The sequence below is a fragment of the Podarcis muralis genome, chromosome 12 (genome assembly GCF_964188315.1).
Source record: "Podarcis muralis chromosome 12, rPodMur119.hap1.1, whole genome shotgun sequence".
Taxonomy (NCBI): Eukaryota; Metazoa; Chordata; class Lepidosauria; order Squamata; family Lacertidae; genus Podarcis; species Podarcis muralis.
Genome location: NC_135666.1, coordinates 2,803,866 through 2,826,680, shown reverse-complemented (window position 1 = coordinate 2,826,680; position 22,815 = coordinate 2,803,866). Strand labels below are relative to the sequence as shown.

The following is a 22,815-nucleotide window of genomic DNA, read 5'->3' as shown; positions in this document are numbered from 1 at the left end:
GGTTACAGGGAACCAGGCAGAGGGCCTTCTTGGTGGTGGCGCCTGCTCTGTGGAACACCCTCCCATCAGATGTCAAGGAAATAAACAACTATCTGATTTTTAGAAGACACCTGAAGGCAGCCCTGCTTAGGGAAGTTTTTAATGTTTGATCTTTTATTAAAAAAAATTAATATCCTGTTGGGAGCCTTCCAGAGTGAAGGGGGAAACTCAGCTAGATTATTATCATTTTCCAGTCTTCCTTTATTGTTCATTGTTTTTATTATTATTTTTTTACCAACAACCAAAACACAAACAGCGTAAACAAACAGTGAAACCCCCCCAGACGGCCAATACATTGGGTATACATAGACAATAATAACATATTCAAATCAACCATATGTACAAGTCTACATACCTTAACACTCCTCCCTCCACAAGGTTTATTTAACTTTCAACATTTTAATTGCCCCAAATTGTTCAAACCTGCCCAAATAATTCAATACCTTCTCAAACCAATCCTCCCCCTCCTCATTGACCTTAAATTCTTTCATTTTATGTATATTCACAGTTATTCGAAGATAATAATATTTTTCAAGTTTTCCCTCCATTGGTTCACCCCTAGCTCTTCTGCATTTTTCCAAGAACTCGCTATAACCTGTCTGGCTGCAATTACCATCAATTTTACCCATTTACATTCTATTATTATTATTATTATTATTATTATTATTATTATTATTATTATTATCATCAGGCACCTTTGCTCCTGAGTCTGGCCTCTTACCTTGGCAATCCAGCGTCTGACAGTACCTGATGTCCACCCGGGGCCCAGCGCAGCCCTTCCCGCCGTTGGCAGGCTTGGGGTTGGCGCACTCGCGCGTCCTGGTCATGTTCCCCAGCCCCCCGCAGGTCAAGGAGCAGGGGGCCCACGGGCTCCAGGCTGAGAAGCCCCCGTCCACGGGGCAGCGGGAGAAAGCGCAGACCAGCTGCCCGTTGCGGCAGGAGCTGAACGGAGGAGATGCGACAGTTGGGAAGAGTCTCAAAGTCAGTTGCGATTCCTGCCTTTGCAGGGGTTTGGTCTAGATGACCCCCATGGGTCCCCTTCCAACATTTCTATGATAATCCTCAAGGGTATCTCCAGGTAAGGATGGGAAAAGGCTCCTCACTGCCTGGAGAACTGCAGTTGACCAGACAGAGCCATAATCTGACTCAATACAGTGGTTCCTTGGTTCTCAAACGCTTTGGTTCCCAAACGCCGAAAACCTGAAAGTAAGTGTTCTGGTTTTCAAATGTTTTTCGGAAGCTGAACATCCAAATCGTCATAGCTGTCAAATTTTCCATTTTCTTGTGAGGAATCCTATTCGGAATAAGGGAATTCCCCTTTAAAAAAGGGAAATGTTGACAGCTATGCGTCCGATGCAGCTGTCGGCTATTGTTTCCGGGGCGCCTGCACCAATCAGAAGCTGTGCCTTGGTTTTTGAACATTTCGGAAGTCAAACGGACTTCCGGAACAGATTAAGTTGGGCGCTTTTGTTTTTGCTATTTATTTTGCATTTTTTGTTTCTGAGGCTTTTTCGGTTAATTGTTTTTGTGACTGTGTGGAACCCAGTTCAGATACTGATTGATTGATTGATTGATTGATTGATTGATTGTGTGACTGAGGAAATGGATAAAAGTCCCCCATCCAAACATTGACTATCATCAGTGCAGTAAGAAAAAATAATAATTTTCATTTTTATCATCTACAATACTGTCTTATTTTTTTATAGTACAGTACATTGATTATTGCGTTTGTTTTATGGATCAATAGCCTCCTTAGATAGTAAAATTCAGGTTAAATTGCTGTTTTAGGGGTTGTTTTTAAAAGTCTGGAATGGACTTTTGCATTCCTTTCTATGGGAAAACGCGCTTTGGTTTTGGAACGGACTTCCGGAACGGATTAAGTCTGAGAACCAAGGTACCACTGTATAAGGCAGCCTCTTGGGATGCTAAGCAGATGTGAAAGCCGATGGCAAGCCTGCAACCAGCAGCTGTCAGGAATTATTACAATAATATATTTCTTTATAAAAAAAATAAAAAAATTGTCCAGTAGCACCTTAGAGACCAACTCAGTTGGTTCTGGGCATAAGCTTTCATGCGCATGCGCACTTCTTCAGATACACTGAAACAAAAGTCACCAGACCTTTATATATAGCCAGAAGGGAGGTGGGAATGGGTGATTGGCTGATGGTGTGGTAAACCTCTTGACGACTGTTAATGACTGTAATTGGTCTTACAGGAAAAAGCAAGGGATGAGGCGGCCAAAAATAGCTTCATCAAAAAATAACTTTTTATTTATTTATTAACCACCTTCCCCGACCCTTTGCTGGGCTCAAGGTGGCTTACAGATAAAAAGAAGAATATTCATCATTAATCAAATTAAACCATATGCATATATAAAATCTGTTCCAAATAGATAAATAATTACAAAAAGCACCACAATCATTTTTACAAGCTGGGTGCGCAGCCGTGAGGCACGCCAAGGGGCAGCCGTGTGGGATGAGATATTTTCCGCTCGTCTTTCAGGCCGCAGTGGCACAGGTGAGGCTTTGCCCGTGAGCTGGGCATGGAGAGAACAGCTGAAATCTGGCCAAGCTCACCAGTTGCTGCAGGCAGAATAGATGGCGGTGTTTGGGGCAACTTCTTCTCCCAGGGAGAGCCGCTGACCCTGGGCTGTGAGGATGCCCAGAGGGGGGCTGGGATCCGAGGAGTGGTTCCAGAACATCTTGAGGGCGTCTTCGGTCAGGATGCAGGGGCACTCCTAAAGCAGAGAGAAAGAGAAAGAGAGGGGACTTGTAAAGAGGTCAACTGACAGATTTAAAGAAAACTACATGAAAATGATGTATAGATGGTATGTAACACCAGTACAGATAGCAAGAATGTATAAAACCGGGTCAAACATATGCTGGAAATGTAAAGAAAAAGAAGGGACCTTTTATCATATGTGGTGGGAATGCAGAGAAATTTTAAAAAATTGGGAAATGATATATAATGAGCTGGAGAAAATGTTTAAAATGACATTTCTGAAAAAAACCAGAAGCATTTTTGTTAAGGATTGTAGGACAAGACCTGCCAAGGAAAATAAAGAACTATTTGCTACAACAGCAGCCAGAGTCTTAATAGCACAAGGATGGAAGAATGAAGAAGCCCCGACAAAAGAAGAGTGGCAAGAGAAATTGGTGAACTGTGCAGAACTGGCGAGATTGACATACAAATTGCAATATAAGGACAACTGTGACTTTAAAGAAGAATGGGAACTTTTTACAAATTACTTAAAAAAACAACAAAATGACCTGGACTCCTTGGCAGGTTTTGAATAACATACACAAATTTAAAACAAAAAAAAATTCCTTCCAGTAGCACCTTAAAGACCAACTAAGTTAGTTCTTGGTATGAGCTTTCTTGTGCATGCACACTTCTTCAGACTGAAGAAGTGTGCATCTGAAGAAGTGTGTATCTGAAGAAGTGTGCATGCACACGAAAGCTCATACCAAGAACTAACTTAGTTGGTCTTTAAGGTGCTACTGGAAGGAATTTTTTTTGTTTTGACTATGACAGACCAACACGGCTACCTATCTATACACAAATTTAGTGAGGGTCAACATAGTAGATAGATAACACAAGGATGTATACAATTTTACAATATGCAGAGAACAACATGAGTTGAGAAATCAGAGAGAGGAGCTGAGGGAAGTTTTGGGGGAGGAAGGGAGGGAGAAAAAAAGGGGCAGGGAAATAATGAAGATGATTTGTTTTGATAATTTGTTATGTAGAAATTATTATTATTAAATCACTCCAAAGCACACCGAGGTCCAGCTCTGAGGGCCTCATGGCGGTTCCCTCCCTGTGAGAAGTGAGGTTACAGGGAACCAGGCAGAGGGCCTTCTCAGTGGTGGCGCCCGCCCTGTGGAACGCCCTCCCAGCAGATGTCAAGGAAATAAACAACCACCTGACTTTTAGAAGACATCTGAAGGCAGCCCTGTTTAGGGAAGCTTTTACATTGGGTATACAATATTCAATAATATACATATTCAATAATATTCAATAATAACATATTCAAATCAACCTGTTGCTGTTGTTATATTATTTCTGTTGGGAGCCGCCCAGAGTAACTGGGGAAACCCAGCCAGATAGGCAGGGTATAATTAATAAATTAGTATTAGTATTAGTATTAGTACTAGTATTAGTATTATTAAAAGTAAAGGGACTGTTGGGATACTGCCAGGGAGACAAAGGCCATCATGCCCCCAAGCCGTCTCCGTTGCGATCCATCGACATCTGTAGATAACGCAGTATCATTCAATTAGCGACACGAGCTCCAGAAATAGCTTCCCACATTCCAGAGCTCTTGCACTCTCTATCAGCAGAGTTCGCACAGCGAAAGATGCACGCAGGAGAGCATATTTACAAGTTTATTCAGCGTTGGTCAGAACAAAGAAAAAAACATGACTGCCTGCTTCAGTGTCTCAGACACACAGAGAGAAAACGAAAGCAATAGACAAAACATAAACTTCCTGTGAAAAGGAAATACGCAGACTCTGTGACTCACAAAGCCTGCTCCCTTTTAAGGTGGAACAGAAACATCCTAAGAGGGACCCCTGACCATTAGGTCCAGTTGTGACCAACTCTGGGGTTGTGGCGCTCATCTTGCTTTATTGGCCGAGGGAGCCGGCATACAGCTTCCGGGTCATGTGGCCAGCATGACTAAGCCGCTTCTGGCGAACCAGAGCAGCGCACGGAAACGCCGTTTACCTTCCCGCCGGAGTGGTACCTATTTATCTACTTGCACTTTGAGGTGCTTTCGAACTGCTAGGTTGGCAGGAGCAGGGACCGAGCAAAGGGAGCTCACCCCGTCCCGGGGATTCAAACTGCCGACCTTCTAGATCGGCAAGTCCTAGGCTCTGTGTTTTAACCCACAGCGCCACCCGTGTACCTATTAGTATTATTAGTTGTGTGCAAAAATTCAGCCTTCCTCAGCACAGACAGCAGGTTTGGGGGAAGGACTTTTGTTCAGGGGTGGAGCACAACGGCTATGTTCTACCTCCACCACCAGACCGACAGAGAGAGACAGAGAAGTTCAGAGGTCCCCACCTGGACGCAGGCCCCTTCGTGCTGGTAGGTGCCCACGGGGCAGTGGCACCCTTCCTCGCAGCCGTCCGAGAAGCAGTCCATCTGGCGGGTGAGATGGGCGCAGCTGTAGGGGCACCCCTCTTCCTGCAGGCATTCCCGGTACAGACGCCCCACCGGGCAGCCAACCTCTGAGAGGAAGGGAGAAGAATCGCAAGGGTGACCAGAGGCCCTTCTCTTGGTCCCTTGGAGGGACCAGCGCCGGACTTATGTATAAGCTGAACAAGCTATAGCTCAGGGCTCTTAGGGCCCCCCCAAAGTTAAAGGGAAAAACCCCTGGATGTGCATTTCCAAAATATAAGATAACAAACAAATAAAATAAAGCGTACATCCAGCAACAGCGTTTTGTGTTGTGCAGGCTCCTATGGTGTAAGTCCTGGGCCCCACCTGCTCCCTCAAATATCCCTGGTTTGCTCCTTTCTATATATAGGGTGCCTACATTCTGCTATTTATAATTATTAGTAGTTTGCATCATATATTTACACCTATTATTATTTCATCTTATAGGATGTTTCTAGAGACTAGATGATGAGTCTTTGTAAATGGTGTTTCTAAAGGAACTTTTGTTCTTGCCAAATGCCAATGTGTTTGCATTATTAAGTTTGTTATGAATAAAAAATATTTTTAAGTTAGAGCTTAATAATTATTTCACTATTAACATACTTCTTAATTGTATTTCAGTTCAACAATGACTTTGATAAGATACATATTTTGTGATGTGCAAATGGCTTGAGATACCCATGAGGTCTATAAATGACCATATAGCACATTTTCAACAAAAAAAATCAGCGACAATTTGTTGTTGACAAAGGACAGCTGGACATAGAAAGGGCCCCGTTATCTTCAGGAGCTGAGGGCCTCATGAAACCTAAATTTGGTCCTGGTGGGGACGCCTAGCAGGGCCTTCTCAGTGGTGGCACCTCCCAGGCAACTTTGGAACTCGCTGCCAGGAGAAGTTGGATTGGGTAGGAGACAGTGGGCCGGTCTACGCTCCTCAGAGAAGCGGGGTGTTTCAATACTTGGGGGAGCCACCCAGTGGCGGAGGAACCCTCTCTGTCACCTGGGGCAGAGCAAATCGCCTGGTGAGGCATGCGAGACGTCTGTATGGACTGCGCATGCACGGCAGCTGGTACCGTAGCCATGCGAGCGCCAACCCGTACAGTCACCATGTGAGCGGCGCCCACGCTGACTGCGCTCTACAGCTGGGGGGAGGCAGCAGGCCATCTTGTCACCCCACCCCAGGGCAGTGCCCGGGGCGGTCCGCCCCCTCTGCCCCCCCTTCGTATGCCCCTGGAGCCACCGACTCACCAAGGCACACTTGGGTGTTGCAGGTCTTGCTCTGGGCGGCCAAGCCCTGGCAGTCGGGCTCCCGGCAGCGGCGGATCCGCATTTGCTCTCCTCCTCCGCAGGAGACACTGCAGGGCTCCCAGGGGGACCAGGCGCCCCAGGCGTCCTCCTCTGTGGGGACACGGAGGGGGCAGAGGTCAAGGGAAGGAAGGAAGGAAGGAAGGAAGGAAGGAAGGAAGGAGGGAAAACAAAACAGGAATGTTTTTTATTATTATTTTAAAAAGTTTAGAACAGAAAAGTTAAAAACACATCAGTTTTTTATTATTTTTATCACTTTATTAATTTAAATTTTAACAATAATTATAATAATAATAATAATATTCTGTTGGGAGCAGCCCAGAGTGGCTGGAGAGGCCCAGTCAGATCAGCGGGGTATAAATAAATAAATAAATAAATTATTATTATTATTATTATTATTATTATTATTATTATTATTATTATTATTATATCCCCCCCCCCCGTGCTCCTCACCTGGGCAATCTTGCTGGCTCTGGCAAGCTTTCTGCTGCTCCCTGCTGCCCAGGCACCCCCTTCCTCCGTTCTGGGGGGCTGGGTGGTTGCACTCGCGGAATCGGAACTCGGCTCCCTCCCCGCAGCTCTGGCTGCAGGGCGACCAGGGCCCCCAGGGGCCCCAGCCCCCATCCAGGCGGCACGAGGGGTCCACGTCACATTGCAGGTGCCCGGCCACGCAGGTGCTGGGGGAGAAGAAAGGGGGCAGAGAGGTGCTAATGGCCCGGCAGACATAACACCATTCGCATATCTTTACTTTTATTTACTGAAATTGTTTCCATTCTGTGTTTTACATTTCCACGAGAAAAAAAGGAAGAAGAATCTCTAAGTGGTTCATAAGCTGCTTTGAAACAGAATGTCACAAAACATCTGAATGAAACATTATGAATAAAAAGCAAAGTCGAAATTCCATATATAACTGTTCTGCATTTGTAAGAAACAGATTTTTCACTTTGGAACTCCCTGCCACTTGACAACAGTCAGCAGCCTTCACTGTACACTTTTGGCACCTGCTAAAAATGTTCTGTTTTAGACAATCCCAACCAGACATCTAGAATGTGGCTGGGGGTTTTAGTCGGCTTTTACTTACTGCTGATTTTTAATTTTGGGAAGGTATTAAATTGTTGTTGTTAATTTTTTTTTAATCGATAAACTTACTGTTTTCTTTTCATTTTGTAAACCACCCTGAGGTTTGTTTGTTTTTAAATGATTTTTATTAAATTTTTAACAATAAGTACATCAAACATCGTATTTGTTAAACAAGAGCTACAAAACCCTCAAAACTGTAATTTCCACAGTAGTAACACACAAAAGAACTGATTTGGTGTTAAGACAGCATAACATACTGAATCATAAATTAATGGGACAAACTAATTGAACTGCCAAGAATATAGACTAAATCACGATGCACATAAAAAATGAAACAAAACCAAAGTATGGTGCAAAATCCTAAAATAAATAATGCTTTGGGATGGACTGAAGTAATTTAAAAGTAACTGCAGATTTGAGGGGAAATATTGCCCTCATTGAGTAAGACCTGCTTTCATCAGCTCAATCCTAAATTTCAGTTTAGGGCTAAAATCTTAAAGTTTCATTTATCCAACTTGATGTTAAAATCACACAGAGAGACTTCAAACCATGCATTTAAGCAAATACGGATGTTAAGGTTTTTATCCTAAAAGTGATATTATTATATAACTCATGCTGTCGTTTTGCATTTCTATGTTGTGAATGGCCCTGTGATCTTTGGAGAAAGGGTGGCATACAAATTTTAAAAATTAATAAATGAAATTAAACCTTCATTTAGACTACAATGGTACCTTGGTTCTCAAACACTGAAAACCCAGAAGTAAGTGTTCCGGTTTACTAACGTCTTTCAGAAGCCGAATGTCTGATGCGGCTGTTGGCTATTCTTCCCTGGGCGCCTGCACCAATCAGAAGCTGCGCCTTGGTTTTCAAACATTTTGGAAGTCAAATGGACTTCCGGAACAGATTAAGTTTGGCACTTTTGTTTTTGCTATTTATTTTGCATTTTTTGTTTTTGAGGCTTTTTCGGTTAATTTGTTTTTGTGACTGTGTGGAACCCAGTTCAGATACTGATTGATTGATTGATTGATTGATTGAGACTGCGAAAATGGATAAAAGCCCCCCATCCAAACAATGACCATCATCAGTGCAGGTTAGAAAAAAAATCAATTTTAATTTTTATCATCTACAATATTGTTTTATTTATTTTATTGTACAGTACATTGATTATTGCTTTCATTTTATGGATCAATGGTCTCGTTAGAGAGTAAAATTCATGTTAAATTGCTGTTTTGGGGGTTGTTTTTAAAAGTCTGGAATGGATTAATCCTTTTTGCATTACTTCCTGTGGGAAAGCGTGCCTTGGCTTTGGAACACTTTGGTTTTGGAACAGATCTCCGGAATGGATTAAGTCTGAGAACCAAGGTACCACTGTATTTATATAACTGCAGCACCAGCTAGTGGCAAAATATATGTTATTTTTTCCCACTGTTGAGCCTAGTTGACGAAAGAAGGGGAGCTTTATTTAAATTTTGTCAGCCACGCCAGGCAAAGAGCTGGTGCCAGAAGATTGCCGTGTTGAGCTTATAAAGTCAACCCAAGTTGCAGTGAAATTTAGGTGTCCCCCCCAAAAAAGAAACCCCCAAAGGGTGTATAAATCTTACAAAATAAACAAAATAAAGGTATTACAAGCGTCATTAGCCTGCCTTGGCCAGACTCACCAGTTCTGGCAGGGTCCAGTCACCGTCTCCCCAGGCTGGACGTACTCCCAGGGCGGGAGCCCTGACCACAGAGAGAGATTCCGTCCTTCGGGGACACCTGCCAAGACGGAGAAAAGAGGGAATAATTCAGAGTTGGCAGTTTCTTCCTGCTCCCCTTGCCCTCCTTGTGTGAATCAGGCCCCACTCCATCCTGAATTCCCTCCTCTCAAATGATTGCCAAGCCCAGCAAACTGGGCTGGGAAAGATCTGTGGCTCAGTGGCAGTGAAGGAATGGGTTCCCCAAATCTAAAGCCTGACTGTGCAGTCAGTCTGAAACAGGCCCCCAAATCCCCATTTTTCCTTCTCCAAGTGTCCATTAGCTAAAAAGCATTGACTTGAGCACTTGAGCTCATGTATAACAGGAACCCAGCTGTATAAACAAAGCCCTCTCCTTTATCAGTCCGTGAAGCTTAATGGATGGCCTTGTCAGTTCCGAAGTGGAGACGGGACGGCAGAGCTGGGGCTTATCTTATCTTGAAGGTTGTAAATATCCTGACACCCTGATGCACAGACTCTGCAAGACAGGGTCTGTCAGCCCCCACGGCTGGAGATAGAGATGGCGTCAAGGGAAACTCCTATAGCTGAGTGACCCTCCTAACCCCCAAGATAAGAGTACAGGAACAGGAACATCCGTTTATGGTCATGGATGTCAAACTTACGTGTATGAACATACAAGGCTGGATTCCTGGGGAAGGGGGAAGAGGGTGCCTGGAGGATATATATACTGTGTGAAATTTCTCTTGCTTTTGTGCTTGCTGTGAACCAATTCACGCAGTGCCTTCTGCTATCCGGAGAGCAGAATAAACTCTTTCTCTGAACCAACCTCGGTGTCATTTGACTCCTTCCTCCCTGGCTCTGGGAGCAACGCTCAGCCTACCAATCGGTAAAGTCTAAGACGGCTACAGCAGAGCAGCTGCTTGGCCTGCAGAAGGTCGCTGGTTCAATCCCCCGGAAAATCGCTGCCTGCCAGTGTAGACAACACTGAGGTAGGCGGACCGGCTGCTTCCTATGCTCCTAGTAGTTCGGTGGTAGAACACGTGCTTGGCATGCAGAAGGTCCTTGATTCATTCAATTCCCCTGCCTGAAATCCTGGAGAGCTTCTGCCAGCCAGTGTGGTCATTACAGAGCTAGACAGGGCAATGGCCTGACTCCAAACAAGGCAGCTCCCTTTGTTAAAGATTCATTTATCCACTCACCCAGCCAGGTGTTCTGGTACTTGCAGCGGCAGTGCGCTGGTGGGACGCACACGCCATCCTGCAGCAGCTGCCCGCCTGGGCAGGCGCACGAGAGCTGGCACTGGGGGCTGTCCAAGCAGGCGTTGTCCGGGTGCAGGTCCTCGCAGGTGCGTGGGCAGGCCTTGCCGCAGGGGAACGACACCTGCCCCCCGCTGCAGTCTGGGGGGACCAGGAAAAAGCCACTCAGATCTCTGCGCGCAGCTTGGGGATGATGTTTCACTCTGTGTTCCCACCCAGGGCCGGATTTAGGTTTGATGCGGCCCTCAGCTACTGAAGGTAATGGGGCCCTTTCTATGTCCAGCTGTCCTTTGTCAGCAACAAATTGTCGCTGTTTTTTGTGTTGAATAGATGCTGTATGGTCATTTATGGACCTCATATCTAAAGCCATTTGCACATCACAAAATACGTATCTTATCAAAGTCATTGTTGTACTGAAATACAATTAAGAAGAAGTATATTAATAGTGAAATAATTATTAAGCTCTAACTTAAAATGATTTTTTTATTCATAAGAATAAGAAACTTAATAATGCAAACACATTGGCATTTGGCAAGAACGAAAGTTCCTTTAGAAACACCATTTACAAAGACTTATCGTCTAGTCTCTAGAAACTTCCTATAACATGAAATAATAATAGGTGTAAATATATGATGCAAACTACTAATAATTATAAATAGCAGAATGTAGGCACCCTATATATAGAAAGGAGCAAACCAGGGATATTTGAGGGAGCAGGCTAGGCGGGGCCCATGACTTACATCACAGGAGCCTACACAACACAAAACGCTGTTGCTGCATGTAGGTTTTGTTTTATTTGTTTTTTAATCTTATATTTTGGAAATGTACATCCCATCAGATGTCAAGGAAATAAACAACTCTCTGACTTTTAGAAGACATCTGAAAGCAGCCCTGTTTAGGGAAGTCTCTAATGTTTGATGTTTTATTGTGTTTTAAATATTCTGTTGGGAGCTGCCCAGAGTGGCTGGGGGAAGCCAGCCGGGTGGGCAGGGTATGTATGTATGTATGTATGTATGTATGCATAAATAAATAAATAAATAAATAATATTATTCCTGTTAATCAACATCAATCTCTTAGCAACCCTTAGGGCAGCTGGGCTCCATTTTCGCTCTCCCATTGTCACTTTCCACGCAACAGCTATAGAGTTCAAACGAATATTCACCTCTGAAAATATTACGTTCCTGCGCAACGTATTAATGATATGATCCCACGCTTTCTCCAAAAACTTACTAACTGTGGGCCAGTGTAAAAGCAAGTGTTTCAAAGGAGCCTTATCCAAGGAATTTATTACCAATAAATAAAAAGTCTGGTGGGCGCGAGCAAATTTTCCTTCTGAAAATGTGGGTATAAAGGGTTTTTTTGAGGACCACTGTTGTATGTTCTGACGTTCATCCCCCCAACATCAGTGCCACCCCCACCTCTCTGATTATGGGGCTTTTTGGGGGGGCAACAACAGCGCCCCCGGAATATCTTTGTTTTTTATTTTATTTTATTTTTTTAAACCACCAAAACACAAACAGTGGCTGATACATTGGGTATACAATATTCAATCATATACATATTCAATAATATTCAATAATAACACATTCAAATCAACTATATGTACTCTTCTATATACCTTAACACTCCTCCTTCCACAAGGTTTATTTAACTTTTAACATTTTAATTGCCCCAAATTGTTCAAATAATTCAATATCTTCTTGAACCAACCCTCCCCTTTCTCACTGACCTTAAACCCTTTCATTCTGCGTATCTTCACAGTTAGGTATCCTAAAATTATCTGCCCAGCCTGTTGCACCTTCTCACCTTCGCACTCGGTGACTCCGTCGTGGCACGAGAGGGTCTGCCGGGCTTCGCCAGGGCAGGGAAGCCCCCCAAAGCGGGCAGGGGGGTTGCTGCACTCCCGGATCCGGGCCGACTCTCCTCCGCAGGCATTGCAGGGGGACCAGGGGCTCCACGTGCTCCAGGCCCCGTCCACTGTGAGGCGCAAGAGAAAAGGGGTGTGCGCGTGTGTGTCTGCTGAGCCCTTCCTCTGTCCTCTATATCAATTTTTATTAAAGGTTTTCAACGTAAAATAAAATAAAAGCCAAACTGATAAAAAGAAGGTAAGCAGGCAAGAAGCGAGAATAAGCAAAGGAAGGAAGAAGGGAAAGAAGGGAAAATAAACACAAGGTGCTCTGTTATAATTATATTGTAACCCAGGCTTCCTCAAACTCGCCCCCCCCAGATGTTGTTGGACTACAACTCCCATCATCCTTGACCACCGGTCCTGCTAGCTAGGGATCATGGGAGTTGTAGGCCAAAAACATCTGGAGGGCCGAGTTTGAAGAAGCCTGGGTTACAATATAATTATAACAGAGCACCTTGTGTTTATTTTCCCTTCTTTCCCTTCTTCTCTTCTTCTTCCTTCCTTCCTTTGCTTATTTTTGCTTCTTTCCTGCTTGCCTTCTTTTGATCAGTTTGGCTTTTATTGTATTTTACGTTGAAAACCCTTAATAAAAATTGACCTGTTGTAACCCTTATTCCCTTCCTAAACACCCATCAACCCAGTCAGATGGGTGGGGTAGAAGTAATAAAATTATTATTATTATTATTATTAAGCTGGGGTAGGAGTCAGAGTGTCAGGCTGGGAGCTGGAGGGCCGAGGGTTCAAATCACTAATGTTCAGCTATGAAGTTTGGTGGGCACCAGTCGCTGCCTCTCAGCCTAGCCTACCTCTCAGGGTTGTTGTAATGTTTAAACGGAGGGGAGAAAAACCTTCTAGGTCACCTTGAGCTCCTCAAGGTGGGCTATAAATGCATGATAAGAATATTGCACAGTAGGAAGAAAGGGGGCTGAGCCTTTCCCTCCCTAACCACTTTTGCAAAAGTTCACTTGCGGGATCTGTGAGTCTGGTTTCCGCACCCAGCCACCCTCCTGTTTGCCCCAGAGGTTGAGTACCTGGGCAGAAAGAGTCCATGGGGCACTCCTTCCTCTGGAGCTGGATTCCGCTGTCACCGTGCTGCTCCTGCAGTCCCTCGCACTCGGGACCCCCGTTCTGGGGCTTGGGGCAAGCACAGGCCCGGTAGCGGGTGACCATTTCGTTGCCACATGTCCTGGAGCAGGGGCTCCATGGGGACCAGTCGCACCAGCCGCCGGGAACTGGAATAAGGAGGGAAAGAGGTTGCTGGGGTCCTAATAAAGCCTTCCCCATGGGGGGGGGGCCTCCTTCCTCTCTGTGAGGCCCCCTCTCTGCCCGGCAAAACCACCCTGTGGGACTCACCGGCACAAGCTTGACTGGTGCAGATCAGCTTCCCTTTGGAGCAGGTGCTGGGAAGAGAGAAAGAGGCAGGAGATGGGAGACCCCCTTGCCTGTCATTGACGTGCAAGATAACAAAAGCATTCTGGGAAATGATTTATAATGAGTTGAAAAAAATGTTTAAAATAACATTGGGGGGGGGGGACAGAGGCTTTTCTACTAGGTACTGTATTTTTCGTTCCACAAGATGCACTTTTTTCTTCCTAAATATTAAGGGGAAATGTCTGTGCGTCTTATGGAGTGAATGTGTGGTCCCTGGAGCCGAATTGCCCAGGGGCAAAAAGCAGATCGTGCTTTTTTTTTAGAAAGAGGGAAGGGGGTGTTGAAACAAAGCCGCTGATCATTTGCCAATCGGGGAGAGAGATAAGGGATGCTACAGATAAAGGAGGCTGCCTGGGAGGGGGGAGGTAACTTGCAAGGAGACAGGAAGACTAAAGCAATGAGGAGGGAAATTGGAAGAAAAGAAGGAGCAAAAAAACTGCTCCAGCTCAGGAAAAGACACTAAGGCAAACAAGAGGGAAGGGAGTGTTGAAAGGAAACAGCTGATCGGTGGGATCGGAAGAGAGATAAGGGATGCTAGAGGCTGCCTGCGAGGGGGAGGTAAAAGCACATGGATCCTCAGGATTTTTGCATGGGGTCACCCCAAATTCACCATCAGGTCACATGTCTGTGGCCACAGCATGAACTACAAAAATCATACATTCACTGTTTCGTTCAGAATATTTTTTTTCTTGTTTTCCTCCTCTACTGGTTGAGAGCCAGTGTGGTGTAGTGGTTAAGAGCGGTAGTCTCGTAATCTGGTGAACCAGGTTCGCGTCTCTGCTCCTCCACATGCAGAGGAGTCACACTTGGGCCAGTCACACTTCTTTGAAGTCTCTCAGCCCCACTCACCTCACAGAGTGTTTGTTGTGGGGGAGGAAAGGAAAGGAGAATGTTAGCCGCTTTGAGACTCCTTAAAAGGGAGTGAAAGGCGGGGTATCAAATCCAAACTCTTCTTCTTCTTCTTCTAAAAACTAGGTGCATCTTATGGCCAGGTGCGTACTTTAGGTGCAGAGATTCTGAAGGAGCAGAAATTACTATTCATGTACACAATGACAGGAGCGCAGATACTACTGGCCCAGAGATGGAAAGATGATAAAGTTCTGACCAGAGACGAATGGTTGATGAAGATGATGGACTACACCGAAATGGCAAAATTGACCAGGGAAATCAGAAACCAGGAAGAGAAGAACTTTAAGAAGGAATGGGGAAAATTGACAATGTGCTTAAGAAAACGCTGTAAGCAGCTAAAAACTTCGGCAGGATTTGAGTCATGCTTGTAATATACGGAGAATTATGGTAAAAAAAATGATTATTTGGTTTTTTTGAAAAAGAGAGAAAATAAGGGAGACAGTTGGGGGAAAAAGATTGATAATGGTAACCATGGAAAGGTGGAGGGGCGTCAAGGGGTTCAGGGAATCCTAAATGATGATGTTGATGTACTGTATAATGTTTGAATTCAAACTGGTTATGTAAAATTCAATCAATCAATCAATCAATGGAAGGGTCCCTGAGAGCCATCTAGACCAGGGGTCGGAGGAGTACCGGAAATAGCTTGTGCATGGCCTTCTCCAACCAGGATGTGCACTGGAAATAATGCTTGCGCATGTGCAAATAATGCTTGTGCATGACCACAAGCTATTTCCGGTGCTCCTCCGACAGTGGGCAGCTGTGCAGCACAGCGCTGGTAAGAGCGAGCGGCGGCAGTGGGTGGCGGGGGGCGCCGCGGGCCGGATAAACGAGTCCCTTGGGCCTTATCTGGCCCGCAGGCCTCAGTTTGGGGACCCCTGATCTAGACTAACCTAAGGTTACCAGAAGCAATGACAAACCTAGACAGCATCTTAAAAAGCAGAGACATCACCTTGCCAACAAAGATCTGTATAGTTAAAGCTATGGTTTTCCCAGTAGTGATGTATGGAAGTGAGAGCTGGACCATAAAGAAGGCTGATCGCCAAAGAATTGATGCTTTTGAATTATGGTGCTGGAGGAGACTCTTGAGAGTCCCATGGACTGCAAGAAGATCAGACCTCTCCATTCTGAAGGAAATCAGCCCTGAGTGCTCACTGGAAGGACAGATCCTGAAGCTGAGGCTCCAATCCTTTGGCCACCTCATGAGAAGAGAAAACTCCCTGGAAAAGACCCTGATGTTGGGAAAGATGGAGGGCACAAGGAGAAGGGGACAGTGGAGGACGAGATGGTGGGACAGTGTCTTCGAAGCTACAAACATGAGTCTGACCAAACTGCGGGAGGCAGTGGAAGACAGGAGTGCCTGGCCTGCTCTGGTCCAGGGGGTCACGAAGAGGCGGACACGGCTAAACAACAAGGTTACCAGACATCCCAGTTTCCCGGGGACAGTTCCCGGATTTACAAATCAGTCCCCTGGCAAAATCCATTGAAGTTGAAAAGTGTCCCTGGATCCATTGGAAAAAAATCTGGTAGCCTTAGACTAACCCCCTGCAATGCAGGACTCACAAGTAAATGATAACAGAATCATGGAGTTGTAGAGGCCGGAGATGCGCCCAACCTGCTGCAATGCAGAAATCGCAGCTAGATAGTAGCTGGCCTTTGACCCCCGCCCCCCTGGAGGCCCCAGCCCTCAGCGCCACATCTCTGCCTGGCCTCACCAGGTGTTGCATCCGCTGGAGTGAGGGACGGTCTCTCCTGGCAGGTGTCGGAGGCCGGTGAGCAGGTCCAGGCAGGTGCAGAGGTCCTTCTCCACGCAGGCCGTGCCGTTCAGGACTTTCCCCCCAGTGCAGTAGCAGCCGGGCTCACAGGTCCACAGGCAGTGCTATGGGGGGGGCAGAGGGGGGTGAGGGGGGGCAGGGAGACGAAGGCACAGGGCAGCGAGGAGGGGCAGGGTTCGCAAGAGAGCGCAGGGGTCTAGCGCAGCCTCTGGCAACCCAGCGAGGCAGAGCTACGTGCGCCATGCAGCCGTGTCGGCTGGGGCAGGCGGGAGTTCAACCTCACAGGGTTGTTGTGAAGATGACAGGAGGAGAGGACCACCTTGAGCTCCTTGGGGGGATAGGAAAGCAATTAACGAAGATGAAATAAATCACCCCACAGACAAAAGCCGTGGGCTGGGGGTCCCCCAGGCAGAGATGCCCACCGGGCCTCACCGAGATGTCGTCGCAGGAGCGGGGGCAGGGGGGCCCGCAGCGGCTGTAGGTGGCGCCCTCCAGGGCAGAGCAGTCCACACCTGTGCCAGGTAGGAAAGAAAGGACAGGTGAAGTCCCCGGGGGGAAGCGACCAGGGCAGTGCCCACAACCTCTCCCCACAACCACCCTCCAAAACGGAGAGAGCTTCCTTGGCCCTAAAATGACTGGCAGGGAGGTAAATGGGTGGTGCCAGAGGGGGGGGGCAGTCAGGAGATCAAGAGCCCCCCAAACGAGGAACTCACTCCCCCCACTTTCCCCTGCCCCAATTTCTGGACTCCTGTTATTATCATATGTTTACTCTCATTTCAGATATCTCAATATGTGGGGCGCAACTTCCCCACCTAGAAATATACTTTGCCCCAAATATTGTATATGTAAAGAAATAGACAATAATAAGAGTACATTCATTTGTAAAAAAGGAATATACAACGGGAAAGACAGGAAGTCTAGTGTGTATATGATTTTGGGGGGAGAAATCTGTTTTTGTTTTTTCTCTTTGTTCTTTCTTCTTCTTTTTTGTTTCATTTTCTTCCTAAGTATATAAAATTTGTATATAATTTTTGTATACATGTTGAAAATTATATTATAGCAAGTCCTGTAATGTAATATGACAACGTTTACTGATGTAATATAAGAATGCTAACAAATAAATAAAATGCAAAATTCATACACACACACACACACACACACATTTCGCCCCTTCTGTGCCCCTCCCCTGAATATATATTTTTGCAGTGCCGCCACTGAGCAGGCAGGAGGACTTTTCAGGCTCTATTGCAGGGTGAAGGTGACGTCGTCTAGGGAGATCTGGGTCCAAATCTTCGTTCAGCCACAAAGCTCGCTCTCCCCCCCCCCCCCCGTCTCTCTCTCTGCCTAGTCTACCTGGCAGGGTTGCTGGGAAGACAAAGCCTGTGTCTATGTGGGGAGAGCCATGCCGGTTTACCACAGAGGTAGAGCCTGAAAGTAGCCCCCAAGACTTCTCTTCCTGGCCCCCGGCACTCCCCCAGGCGCCCTCCTCCGCTCCCCAGCCTTGCTTGCCCCCTTTCGCTTGCCTGGGAAGTTTCCTTGAACCCCGATAATAATAATAAGAATAATGTCTGGAAGGGTTGTGTGCAAAGGGGTGTTAACCTTTCGCTCCAACATAAACTACATTTGTGGCCCAGACCACTTTGGCCTCTGGGGGTGATGTGGCCCCCGGGAGGCACCCCAAAAGGGAATGCGGCCCTTAGAGGGAAAAGGGTTCCCTGCACCTTGAGTTGACACCGAGCCACTTAGGAAAACAAGGGTGGGAGAAGAATGGGATTGTAGCATTGTAGAGCTGGAAGGGACCCCAGGGGTCATCTAGGCGGGGCTGCCCTTGACAATAATAATAATAATAATTTATTTATTCCCCGCCCATCTGGCTGGGTTTCCCCAGCCACTCTGGGCTGCTTCCAACAGAACACTAAAATACAATAACCTATTAAACATTCAAAGCTTCCCTAAACAGGGCTGCCTTCAGATGTCTTCTAAAAGTTTGGTAGTTATTTTTCTCTTTGACATCTGGTGGGAGGGCGTTCCACAGGGTGGATGCCACTACCAAGAAGGCCCTCTGCCTGGTTCCCTGTAACTTGGCTTCTCGCAGCGAGGGAACCGGCAGAAGGCCCTCAGCGCTGGACCTCAGTGTCTGGGCAGAATGATGACCCTTGAAGCTGACCCAGAAACTCCAGCGGGTGCAGAATGCTGCGTCAAGGCTCCTTATGGGATCACATTCATCCAGTGCTTTACCAACTGTACTGGCTCCCAGTGGAGAACAGGGTCAGGTTTAAGGTGCTGGTTTTGACCTTTAAAGCCCTACACGGCCTAGGACCCTCGTACCTACGGGACCGCCTCTCCTGGTATGCCCCACGGAGGACCTTAAGGTCCACAAATGACAGCACTTTGGAGGTCCCAGGTCGCAAGGTGGTTAGATTGGTCTCAACTAGAGTCAGGGCCTTTTCAGTACTGGCCCCGACTTGGTGGAATGCTCTGTCCCAAGAGACCAGGGCCCTGCGGGACTTGACATCTTTCCACAGGGCCTGCAAGTCAGAGCTGTTCCGCCTGGCCTTTGGTTTGGACTCAGTCTGACCCTTATGTTTCCCTCCCCTTATGGTCTTGATCTATGGGCTACTTTTAAAATGAGGCTGCATTTTAAATTGCATTTTAACCTGTATTTTAAATTGGGTCCCCCCCCCTCATTATGTTTTTACTGTAATTTTACTGGTTTTAGCTGCCCTGAGCCCGGCTCTGGCCAGGGAGGGCGGGGTATAGATACAATTTATTATTATTATTATTATTAGCCCAACGCTCTGTAGCAAGTGGCTGAAATGGCTCTTGTCACATCACAAAAGTGCCAGCCCCCAAGCGCACACTCCCCCCAGGCAGCAGGGACTGTCCTTCTTCCAGGAAGGCCTCCCCAGAAGCCCCCCCCCCCCCCATTATGGGGTGAGGGGGAAGAGCGATGGGACAGGGGCAGAGATTTTACCAAAACGTCTAGGTATGTCTCTGGCGTGCAGGGTCTTCCGATCCCGGCCCTGACTTACCTGGACACGGGTTCAAGCTGCAGCCCTCCACCTGGGTGGGGACCCCCTCGCAGTAGTCCCCGCCCCCCTGTGGGGCGGGGGTGTCACAGGCTCTCGCCCGGCTCCTCATGCCTCCCCCACAGCTGGCGGTGCAGTCGGTCCATGGGCTCCAGCCCCCCCAGCCCCCGTTCCCTGCAAGCACAGGGGAGAAAAGAGAATGTGTGGGTCGCTGGACGCCCCATTGCAGACTCCCTCCCTCCTGTGTGGTTTGCCCCCCAGGTGGAGGAAAGAGGGAAGTTGTTGTTATAAGAATTCTAAGGTCTCAAATACAAATTAAATGTGCATTAATGTACTAGGCAAACACATACATAAGTATATTAAATAGTATAGGAGAGCAATCCTGATGTCATTTTGACTCTCCCAGTGACCTCAAATATTCCTCTGCAGTAAGGGAGGCAAATGGGGAAACCCTTCCCACTGTCTTTTTGCTTGCAAATCCTGTCTTAAGGGCCTATTTCTGTATGAACAGGGTGAGCCTGTGACCTGCATTCAGGAACTAAAGCATTAACTATCACAAAAGAATGGCCAGGCTGCCCAGGTAATGCAATCAGTGACCATTATCAGGTATCCTGGCAAAGCAGGATTTCTGCTGCAGACTGCCTCCTTCTGTGATGTATGTATGATGTTTGGGGGGGGGGGTGTCTTGAGCTACAGGGTGGGCAATTTCAAAAGTCTATATAAGGGCGGGCACACCATTGTTCTGGGTTCCTCCTCCCTCCTGTGTGTGAGGGGAGCACCCTGTTGCAACAGTTCAATAAAGATCAGGCTTACTAGCTGCTTTGCTTCTCAATATTCTCTGGTTGGCCTCTGTTATCTTCTACCACTAGAGAATCAACATAAGGACTCTATATGGGCTCTTGTGTCCCCCATAAGGGAAAAACAGCAGGTTTTTCTTATAACATTGCGAAGGTGAAGTCTGGACTCTTGGAAAGGCAGCAGGAAGGGATAGGGGTGTTTAGGGGGACACTTACGGGCGCAGGGCTGGGCCTGGCAAGGTTTGTCCTCGCGTTCGGGACCCAAGCAGGGCAGCCCCATCCCAGACGGAGGGGGGTCCGTGCAGAAGTGGTACCGGTTCCGTAGCCCCAGCCCGCAGGACGCTGAGCACTCGCTCCAGGGGGTCCATTCTGACCACTGGCCGTTCACTGGGGAAAAGGGAAGTCACCAGTAAGAAGGTCTGAATGGGAGGTGGCGAGCTGTGATCTTTCTGGGGAAGACCCTAGATGGAGCAGGGGGTGGGATGGGGGCACAGCAAGGCTCAGATTGTGGACAGAATGTCCTCCTTCACAGAGAGTTGGCCTGTGGAACCCCTTCCCACAGGAGACAGGGATGGCCACCAACCTGGATGGCTTTAAAAGAGGATTCATGGAGGAGGAGAGGGCTACTAGATATGACAGCTCTGTTAGAATTCCTGCTCCAAGATTGCAGTCATGGGATTGTTGTCTTTCACATGATGGATGTTTTGACTCCACCGAGTGGGAAGTGATGGAGGCAGGATGTTTGTGTTACTGTGTTCCGTGAAGTGGGGCTATTGTCCCTTGTTCTTTTTCTCTTTGCTGTCTGATGCTAGAGAGAGAGGGAGCCAAGTTGCAGTGCTCCGTGTGTGTTTATTTGTAAATAAAGTAGATTAGCCGAAATGCTGAGTTGCTGAGGTCTGTCACGCATGATGCTCAAACTCTGCGGATCCATAAGTGTGCCAGTGTCGGTTGGAATCAGTTGCTGTGATGTTCGGGCTGAAGAAAGCTTTTGAAGCTCCCAAACAATTGACCAGGAGGGAGAGAACATGCAGGTCGGGCATGTGTCTCTGCCAGGGTCCTACTCAAGTGTAGGCTAAACTCCTGACAAGCTCTGCTCTGCCTGTGGGAAGCCCACAATCCGGATCCGAGCACAAGAGCAACTCTCTACTCTTGTGGTTTTCAGCAACTGGTCTTCAAAAGCATCGCTACCCAGGATGTGGAGGAAGATTGCAGCCCTCGTGGCTAGGGGCCATCAACAGCCCCAGGTGATTCAAAGTCACCTGAAAGGGCCTGAGCTCTTTGCAAAGGGAAGCGAGAGGATGGCTGTTTCGGAGCAAGAACCTCCAAACTAAAAGTGTCCCAGCGAGTCAGGCCTTACCGTCGCCACAGGCTGCCCTGGAGCAGTTGCGCACCCGACCGGAGAGACAGGTGCTGCAGAGAGGAAGAGAGAGTGTTTTTAGTGTAGGGTAACCATCCTCATATCACCGACATGCTTCATCATCATCATCATCATTTTTAATTTGTATACCGTCTTTCTATCTTAAAATACTCAAGGCGGTTTACAAGCTGAAGAAACAAAAAATGTATATCTTATTACAATCTAATGCAATACAAAAATGTGATAATAAAACATAACTTAACATAAATAGGCAATCTACATCAAAAAGTAACATTCAACAATCATTAGAATAGTATAAAATAATAATATCAACATATACAATACGATACGATATCTTTATTGTCATTGTCCCAAACAGAACAATGAAATATAAAAGTTAAACAGAAATCCACTCAACAGTTACAATAAGTAATATCTTAACTATAATCAATAAGACAACGGCAAGCCACAGTACATAAAAAAATACAAGACACATTGAGAAGCAGAGACTAGAGAGTGGGGCAAGGCAGGTGGAAAGAGGCCTTGCCTGATGGAGTCTCTCCCCTCACAGTTCTTCCTCCAGGAACAGCTCCCTTATGAGGACTCCTAGGGTCGGAGGGTGGGGCAAGGCAGGTGGAAGGAGGCTTCAGTCTAATTAAGGCATGAAGGGGTTAAAACCATGGAGTAAGCTGTCCTGCCAGGCTTAGCTATGTCCACTTCCCCTGACCTGGGGAGGAACTAGGGAGGAATCAAGCTTTTGTTCTCCTCCAATCTACTTGTGAATCTCAGCGTGCAAAGAGGGTTGAGCTGGTTGCTCCAGCTCAGACCACATGGCTGTCACCAGCCGCTCTTGAGTTCCTATACCAAGAATCTAGCAACTTTTACCACTTTCCAAGCAAGCTAAGTTTCACTGCCTGTGCAACCGTTCTGAAGCACGTGAATCTGACCTTTGGAGAATTTGTAACCATTTTTTAACTTACCAAAGGTGTGGTCTTTTCCAATGCTGGGGGAAGAGGGAAACTTTGGGAAAAAGCCTTTTTTGGAACTCGCTTGAAAGGGCATATTTTTTAAAG

General features: G+C 46.7%; 1 protein-coding gene across 1 annotated transcript in view; it reads right to left on the bottom strand.

The window, feature by feature from the left end:
• SSPO (SCO-spondin) overlaps positions 1-22,815 on the bottom strand; it is a 160,628-nt gene that overhangs the window by 39,582 nt on the left and 98,231 nt on the right. The window contains exons 68-82 of the mRNA XM_077916267.1: positions 21,743-21,795; positions 20,602-20,772; positions 19,592-19,762; positions 16,992-17,071; positions 16,500-16,663; positions 13,801-13,847; positions 13,479-13,679; positions 12,345-12,515; positions 10,481-10,678; positions 9,246-9,342; positions 6,961-7,184; positions 6,451-6,600; positions 5,107-5,273; positions 2,616-2,776; positions 761-981 (exon numbers count right to left, since the gene is read on the bottom strand). Coding sequence (XP_077772393.1) covers positions 761-981; positions 2,616-2,776; positions 5,107-5,273; positions 6,451-6,600; positions 6,961-7,184; positions 9,246-9,342; positions 10,481-10,678; positions 12,345-12,515; positions 13,479-13,679; positions 13,801-13,847; positions 16,500-16,663; positions 16,992-17,071; positions 19,592-19,762; positions 20,602-20,772; positions 21,743-21,795 — 2,276 coding nt within the window. The remainder of the gene's footprint in view (positions 1-760; positions 982-2,615; positions 2,777-5,106; positions 5,274-6,450; positions 6,601-6,960; positions 7,185-9,245; positions 9,343-10,480; positions 10,679-12,344; positions 12,516-13,478; positions 13,680-13,800; positions 13,848-16,499; positions 16,664-16,991; positions 17,072-19,591; positions 19,763-20,601; positions 20,773-21,742; positions 21,796-22,815) is intronic.